The sequence below is a fragment of the Melozone crissalis genome, unplaced genomic scaffold, assembly GCF_028551555.1.
Source record: "Melozone crissalis strain CALT ecotype California unplaced genomic scaffold, PUWL_Pcris_2 ptg000014l_1, whole genome shotgun sequence".
Taxonomy (NCBI): domain Eukaryota; kingdom Metazoa; phylum Chordata; class Aves; order Passeriformes; family Passerellidae; genus Melozone; species Melozone crissalis.
The window spans coordinates 13,579,697-13,588,041 of record NW_026535792.1 but is presented as its reverse complement, the minus strand read 5'-3'; the positions used below and the strand labels follow the sequence as shown (position 1 = coordinate 13,588,041).

The 8,345-nt window shown below is 35.6% G+C and overlaps 1 protein-coding gene across 4 annotated transcripts in view; it reads right to left on the bottom strand.

The window, feature by feature from the left end:
• Positions 1–2,997: 2,997 nt before the first annotated feature.
• CGNL1 (cingulin like 1) overlaps positions 2,998–8,345 on the bottom strand; it is a 54,617-nt gene continuing 49,269 nt past the window's right edge. For 3 of the 4 annotated variants that reach the window (XM_054272859.1, XM_054272862.1, XM_054272860.1), the window contains exons 16-19: positions 7,472–7,596; positions 6,820–6,928; positions 5,783–5,946; positions 2,998–5,215 (exon numbers count right to left, since the gene is read on the bottom strand). In XM_054272859.1, coding sequence (XP_054128834.1) covers positions 5,071–5,215; positions 5,783–5,946; positions 6,820–6,928; positions 7,472–7,596 — 543 coding nt within the window. In that variant the 3' untranslated portion in view covers positions 2,998–5,070. The remainder of the gene's footprint in view (positions 5,216–5,782; positions 5,947–6,819; positions 6,929–7,471; positions 7,597–8,345) is intronic. The other variant, XM_054272861.1, reaches the window with a different exon arrangement.

Genomic DNA, 8,345 nt, shown 5'->3' with positions numbered 1-8,345 from the left:
TTGGGCGGGACATTCTGATCTAAATTACAAATTTGATCTTATCTCTAAAATAGCTGGATACCATACACAATATGTCCTGAAATAGCAAGGCACAGTGGGCTGTGTTTAAAGTACACATAGCCTAATTCAGGAAGTTTCCTTTCTTTAGTTGGCTGATTTTACTGCTTTTACATAGTTTTATTGGACTCACTTTATTATTTCTTCCTTTCCACTTTTCATAGCCATTCTACCTGTTCCACAATAAACCATTTTCTTGTTTGAAGAAAACCAGATTTGAAACTCCCCATAAAGCAAGGAAATCTATACTTAAGGCTGTTGTTCTGCAAAAAAGATACTCCACAGAGCCTGCTGGTTACTGCAGAGCCAGACACTCAATCTCAGATGTGTGCCAGGACCCTTAAGAGTGAAGGGAAGGTCAAAATCAAATTAATCAGAACTGGATCCTGGGTTGAATCTTTCCTGCTGTGTTTTTTTTCTTACTTCCCATTATGCCTTTTGGTAGGGTCCATCCTAGCCAGCCTGCATACAACCAAGATGAAAGGAGTACTTGAAACTAGTGAAAATAGCTTTGTAACCTAACACATGAAGCACTGTTCAGAAAGCCCATTCTGCTAAAAAACAGAAGTACACAGAAGGCAAAGCAAAACTCAGGTTACCTGTAATGGAGTTACCTGTAGTGAGTTCCTCCTCTGCACTCACACAGAAGTGTTCCTACAGCTTTCCTACTGACAACTTGGAGAGCTTAAACTCTCATCTTCCATCTGTGCTCTGAATTTTAATAATTGTTTTATTGCCTGTTCTTCTGCTAATGGCATGAAGCTTCAGGATCTAAATAAAGCAGTAAATTGTTATTAGAAATGGAAAAAAGATCAAATGTTCCACCCTACATAAAACAGTCCCTACTGAACTCACTGGTACCAACCATTAAAGGGTTGTCATGCTGCTACTGAGGTAGGTGAGGCAAACTGACTACAGCACTTGGCCTTGTCTGCTGAACTTCACTCACCTTCTTCTTAGGCCTTTCCTTTCTTACATATTAAAAGAAAAACCTGTAATACAAAAATATCTATTAATTCTATACCTTTTTCTCAATAGCCTAGTGCTCCTGAGTAAATTTTGAGATGCCAATGAAATTTCCCTCAGTATAACACAGTAGGGTCAGGGGGTTAAACATGTGACCTAGTCAGAACCTTATGCAAAAAAAGAAATTAAATGTGTAAGAAACCCTGGCGATTTCTAAAGAATGTTGCTCTTTCAGCAAAGTCTTTGAACATTTTGCAATGTTACTTGAGAAGTACAGTTGGTAGAAATTAAGCAGCTGAAATGTGTTGCTCTACTCACAGGACAGGAAGCTCCAGTAAGCGAAAAGAATCAACATTTAATTACTAAAATATGCTGTGTGATCCAGAAAAGGCTTAAAAGCTGAAGTTATTGCACTATGTAGCTCACTCAGCAAAGCACACAGCTGGTCTGTAAAAAATTAGGAAAACACATGGCTTCTGAAACAGTTTAGAAAATAATTTATAAATCAGAACAGATTATTTAATCAGGAAAAGGGAAGAATTAAGTTCAGAAGAAAGAGGATAAATCAGAGAAATACACAGATTAATCAACAAGTTACAGTCTCATCACCCAGAATTGTGGGGGGAAACGTGCCTGGTGATTGAACACTAAAAAGCACAGTGATGAACTAAAGTATTTGCATAGTACAGGAGTTTCCTTAAATAAACAGGTACAGGGGACAGCAAGATGACAACTTCTCCTTTTTACTTCTTCAGGCACTAACAAGATATGATGTCTGAAAGATCTTAATGCTTTTATGAAAAGGGATGCCTTCCAAACTCAAGGGCATTAAAATGCATTATTGTGATGAGTATCTTTAATTTCATTACTTAGTAAGTTAGGAGTCTATGGAAGACAGGAGGATTTTCTTCACTTGCTTAACATTTACATATTTTGCACTGTATAGAAGCTGCCATGTAAAGACTTTGCAGCACTTGCCAAATGCTGCTGATTTAAAACAGAAAAAAACCTCTTGTAGAAGTAATTTGTCTTCTCCTATCTACCATAACAGACTCAGAAAACCAAGGCCATTAATCCCAGCAAGGACCAAAAGTTCACTGTTCACCGTAGATTACTTACACAGAGAGACAAGCATCCACTGTAAAAGTCATCAGTTTAGGCTTATAGAAAACATCATTTAGCTCAGGTCTGTTTGTGTAAGAGATACTGAAGTACTGTGGAAGAAAACTGAAGGTCTGTACAGCTCAGAATTCAAGCCATGTCTCTGTAATACACTACAACTCTGATGTTTGTATAAACTTCTAGGCACTAAATGTCTTTTAACCATATTTCTTTACATATACCCCCTCTTGCTTCCTTTTATGGGTCAAGAGCATCTGCTGAAATTAATTTAAAAACAGGTTACATGAAAAAAAAAAAAAACAGAAAAATTTTTCTAAACTTTGAACATGGGCTTTGATGAGAGCAAACAGGAGGTAAAGTAAACAAATAAGATGACTGTAAGCTACTATAAATTTTGTTTGTGGCAATGAAGATGATTTTACCATCACCATAGTTAACAGGTATCGAGAAACAGAGCTATCAACTGCTTGGTGAATGAATTGAAATATCCTTTTCAGTGTCTTAAGACTTTTAGTCATATTATTTGAGAACTCTAAAGAGAAAAAGCCACTGGCAAGTCCAAGTGAAGAAACTAAAGACAAGTTCTTTTTCTGAAAAAGAAGAGTTTTACTAAGAAGAATTGCTGCAACAATATTGTCTCCCTCCTTCTAAGATCACATGAGGAGTCTTCTAGATGCTACACCTGCCACCTGCTTTACAAGTTACAAAGAAAGTAGCTATCCAAAGAGAAAAAATGCAGAAATTTGTTTACAGTATCAATATTTCCCAGATAGTTATTTTCTTGTTATGTTTTAAACATGTCTTCTATTTGAAATTCAATTATCATACCAAGGTAAACGCACAAAGTAGAACTGAGAGCACTGACTGTTTATTTAAGTGAATTTTTCTTTTACAGTTTAGTGTAACGGAGGTAGATGCAATATTAAGTGATTTTTTTCCAGTGGTTTGAAATAAGTCATCTATGAAAATTATAGAATAGAGTACTGTGGATTGGAATCAGTTGCTTGAAGTTAAGTCTACATAATCATGCAAATGAAACAACAAATAAATCACAGCAGTTTCTATGATGATTGTCAGCACAGTGTAGCACAGGTCTTCTTGGATGAAAGGCTGTTCCTGTGATGTCAAAATAGTAATGCCAATACTGCAAAATATTCCATGTGCATGCTACTGGAAAAGATATAAGATTCAGAGACAACTTTGCCATTCCAATTATTTCCTGTACAACTCAAATGATCAAAAGCAAGTTGAAGGGAATTACATGGCAAAGAGTGTGTGATCTGTTAAGCAGGAATATATTTCTGACCTCGCTGGCAGGAGTTTCATTTCATGTAACTGTATGAAAATGGACACTGCCATTGTCAGGACTTTTGCTTTAACCACATCTGCCAGCCTCATTGGCAGAGCTGTTCAATTTGTTCTCTGCAGCAGATTCCTTTGTGGGAATAATGGAAGCTCCCAGCAACTTCAGTTCAAAGTATTTTTTACAATTCCATGATTACTTGATCAAATCAATGAACAAGTGCTCACTAACCTGTAACTGCAGACAAATACTGATAAATAGACAGGACCTAACTACGGTCTATTAACAAAATTTTGTAGTAATGCCCTTTCCTTAGAAGTCTAGATTTGCAAAGGAGCAAAACCAGCCTGGTGTAATACAAATGGCAAAAAATATTTTTAGCAACAAAATAGAAAATGTTTTTAAAATAAAATCTTCAATGCTCTTTCTTTTAAATTTTCCACGAAGTTTGTTGAAGAGATGGATAACCCAAAATACAGATACTTCTGTAAAATGAAATACCAATATATATCTGCAGATATGACCATGCACTGCAATATATCACTAGTAGATGGTCAAGAAGAACTTAGAAAGAAAAATCGGATTACATGCTTTCTGTTTCGTTGGTGCAATTTCTTGCCAGCAGCATAAAATTTTCATATCAATTAACAGATTTAAGCATGTACTTAAGTCAAAGACCACAAGTAATTTTACTGGAACAAGTGGGACTCTCTAGAAACTTGCAAGATAAGACTGTTCCAATGTCTTCAAATCAGCAGGCCTACAACATTCTGCCTCTGGCAGAATTGAATTCCTTTCAGGAAATGAAAGATACCAAGTAATGAGTGGCATCATTCTCACCCTTCCCTACTGAGAACAGAAAGCTTCCCAAATGAAGTTGACATGGAAGTCAAAGCCAAGCCTCTCTCATCATGCAGATGTGATGGTCCTTTTAAAATCAGCAGGCAGGATTAACATCTGACCTCTAATATACAGAACACATACAATAAAACTTACACTGGTATTTAAATGTACTTCCTGGCCCAGGAACTATGAATCTGCTCTGTAATGCATGAAATGTATTCATTTTCATTTGTTTTCCTCTTAGTGAAAACCTAAACATAGCATTCAATATAAACTTCAAGATTTTACATATCAAACGGATTTATATAATATTTGAAACTTTACAAAATAGTACTAAAGTAGTCAATAAAAAGATTAAATTTAAAATATTTACATTTTATACATAATTTCTCCTTACTTACAATTATTAAATAATCTTCCATAGTTTCCTTAATTTTAGGGAAAAGCTTTTAATAACTAAAAACTAATTTTGAATTAATATCAGATGGCTTTTTACTTGAACAGAATTTTAGCAAAATCCCATTTCAAATGTGAAATATTATTCCCACATTTTCAGTAGCAGTTTATAGATATATATAGTTTTATAGGTGTTTTACAATGCAATCCGGTTTTCTATAATAAACAGTGGAGATCTAAATAAGAAAATGGCACAATATGGATGGAAACATGATATTCCCAACTCTTAAATCCCTTTATGTCATTTGGCTTCTAGAATATCCAGTTTCTTGATAATTTATGTTATTCTTCCAGTACTTTCAAGGAATCGCATCCATACTTATTTAGATTTTTGTGTCCTCATCTTTTGAGAAATTATTTCCTGAAGGTACTTCACAGAGACTATCACCATCCGTGCTGAAATCATCATCATCATCGTCATCATCATCAGAATCAGCCAACACTTTACTTGGTGACTTCTTCAGTCTACTAAAACAAAAATACACATATTTGCTATTAAAACACCACATCTACACACAGAATACTTAAGAGAAAGCTTTCAACATTGACAGGCAGGATTTACATTTTTGAAGGATGTCAAAGTGCTGCAGCAGGGATTATCATAGACCACATCTTACATGAAGGAAACATGCACAAGATCAAGCAATCACATTTTCAAGCACCTCTAAGTAAAGTGGCAGAGAGGAAACTGTAAACTTTGCACACTGGGATGTTCACAGATGGCCAAGGAAAACTCACACAGGATGACTGTACCTCTCAGCCATTAGGGAAATTTTTACTGCTACAAATAGTAAGAGTGTCAAGTCCCACCACTTTTTTCCATTTTATATTCCCTGCCTCGATGACTTTATTCAGTAGGGAGATCTTGGAAAGAAGGCTGGGACACCTGGAGAGTTTCACAGGTCTGTGTCAAACTGTGTGTGCTGATGCCAAACTTGCAGAGGAAGCCCTCAGTTTATGGACTACAGGAGCAAGTGGTCAAATGTGTGAGAAGTGGTGTGATACAGAACTGGAAGGTCTGACAACTCATCCTACCTTAATTCCTTTTTTGCAGTGTTAAGCTGTCCTTGCAATTGTTCATTTATGTCTAGTTGCTCTTCAAGTTCTCTCTGAAGTTTCTTTTTAGCATTTTCCAGTCTGTCTATTTCTTCTTCAGCTTCTTCAACTTGACGTTTCATTGCTTTCAAACGCAAACTCAGCTGCAATATTTACATGTCATCTGATTAGAGGACTATTTTAACAAAGGAATTTTATTCTTCCAGCATCTATGAGAGGGAGAATAAAGACAAAACTTTGCCAGTGTAGTGACACTGTAATCCTCTGCTTCAGAAATATTTGAAAGTCAGCATTAGACTTTAAGAAAAAATGTTCTGATACTTTTTTTTTTACAGAGAAAAACCAGCAGCAAGCAAAAAGAGCTTTGGTAGAGTGAGACGGTATTATGTGATAGCAAGAGCTGGTTATCAATTACAACAGAGTAGAGTTATAAGTGTGTCTAAGTTAAGCAACTTTAACAGACAGGTACTATAAAATACATTCCAAAAACCCAGAGGACTTTTAAGATCATTTCTGTAATGGATGTCTGCAATTTGAAACACACTGTTCATTCTTGAGGCAGAATATTAACTGTTGGCTCAGGTGCTGAAACAAACCATGTTTGAATCCACAAAGACCACAGTAATGGTAGAGCCCATTGCTGTTGGAACATCAGTGTGGGCTCAGACTTACAGCCTATATTTAACAGTAAACAGTTTTTTTCTTTAAACAAAGTTTTATGGTGGCAAAACAGATTACTTGTTGGTATATTTATAGGATCAATAACTGTGTGTTAGTTGCTTTATTTCTTAAATTAGCATTGCTTCTGTAACTTTCTTTTAATAATTTTCAAAATTAGTAACAATTTAGTACTAGACAAAAGCACATGATGCAATGGCAGCTGCAAATATCACTAAATAGGAGTTCATAAACAGAGTAATCAGAATCTACCCCTATTTGTCTTATATCTTTTATACATGATGGTTTAGGATAGTAGGATTGATATCAGATATTTGCATATTAGTCTTTCCTCCTACCTGGTCCTTCTGATCAGTTAATGACAGATGTTCATCATCTACTTGCAACATTAACTCCTTCACTTTTCTCTCAAGTCTGCGGTTACTTAGCTGGAAATTGACTCTATCCCTAGTAAAAAACCAAAACAAGACGTTTGTGAAAAAGGAACTGAAATGCTCCCAATCCTGATAATTTAATTCTTTAACAATCTTATAAGAATTAAATAAATACTTAGGCTCCCTGCTTGGATTTACTGATTCCATGCAACATATTGGGAAATTTGTTCATAAGCAGAAATGAATAAGGAGAATTTCTTCTGACATCATAGCAACATTTAGCAACAAAAGGATACTCCTCCAAGATTAAACAAATAGTGAACATGAAAATGGATGCTACAGTACAGTTAATATTTCTAAGCCTGTTCCTGATATTAGACTTCTATAAAATAAGGAGCTATGGAACCATGTTAGAACTGCGCCCAGTTTTAAATTTTAAGACAAACTTCTACTGTGCTTGCAGTAAAAAAGAAAATTTGCAATACTTTTATGAAACAGTAACCATTTTAATTTGATAAAAAAACCAGGTTAATTGTAAGAGAGATTTAATATTAGCAAGAGGCCATAATAACAAGCATAAATGCGCATGTTTTGATCTCAACATTACTGGTTTTACCTCTCCTCATTTGCCAGTCGTTCTTCCAGCTCTGTGATTCTTGCCTCCATCTGAGCCACGAGTCCCTCCTTGCTGGATCGGTAAGAGCCCTCCAGGTGAAGGATTCTGCTCTTCATGTCCTTGTTCTGGGGTTGGAACACACTTGGTTAATACACTCTTACTGAGATTGACAAATATCACCTGAACACCAAATTCATGTCTCCAGGAAGACATGTATCAGTATGTACAGTGAGCAGTACGGTATTCAGTGATCATGGAAAGTTATTGAGATTTTCCAGTTTACTACAAACAAATTTTCTACTACTTTGGCTTATTGAAAAGAATTTACTGTTCAGCTTCAGTTCAAGTTTTAGGATTAAATGGACACTTTAATCTCAGGTAGTTGCAAGCACCTTCCAGCAGTATTTTTAATGTGCTAATTTTTTTTCAAATGCTTTTTATTTTTATGCTACACCCAATTCTTGTGTAAAATTCTGTGTTCTTGTCCTGTAAATCACTGGTGTATGGCTAGAACAAGTAGACAAGGAAATTATTTACATCCAATACCGCTTTACTTTATCAAAGCTATTACTGGGGTGTCCCCCTACTTCCACTGGTAACCCAGGGCACCTGGAGTATTTCTCTTCCCCCTGCCTTTCTTAACTCTCCAAGGATATTCCTACTACAAAACAGCTGAAAAAAGATTTTTAAAAGGAGACTTTTTGCTAAGATTTACACTTATATTTTTCTGAAGCTAGGTAATGTAGGTTTTCGATGGGGACCTAGTCAAAGAATTGACAGAAAAAAATACCCCAACAAATAGAGTTACATGATGAACAGAAAAATAAAGCTCTTTGTTACAAAAATTCAAGGCATGATCTCAGATCTCAAACAC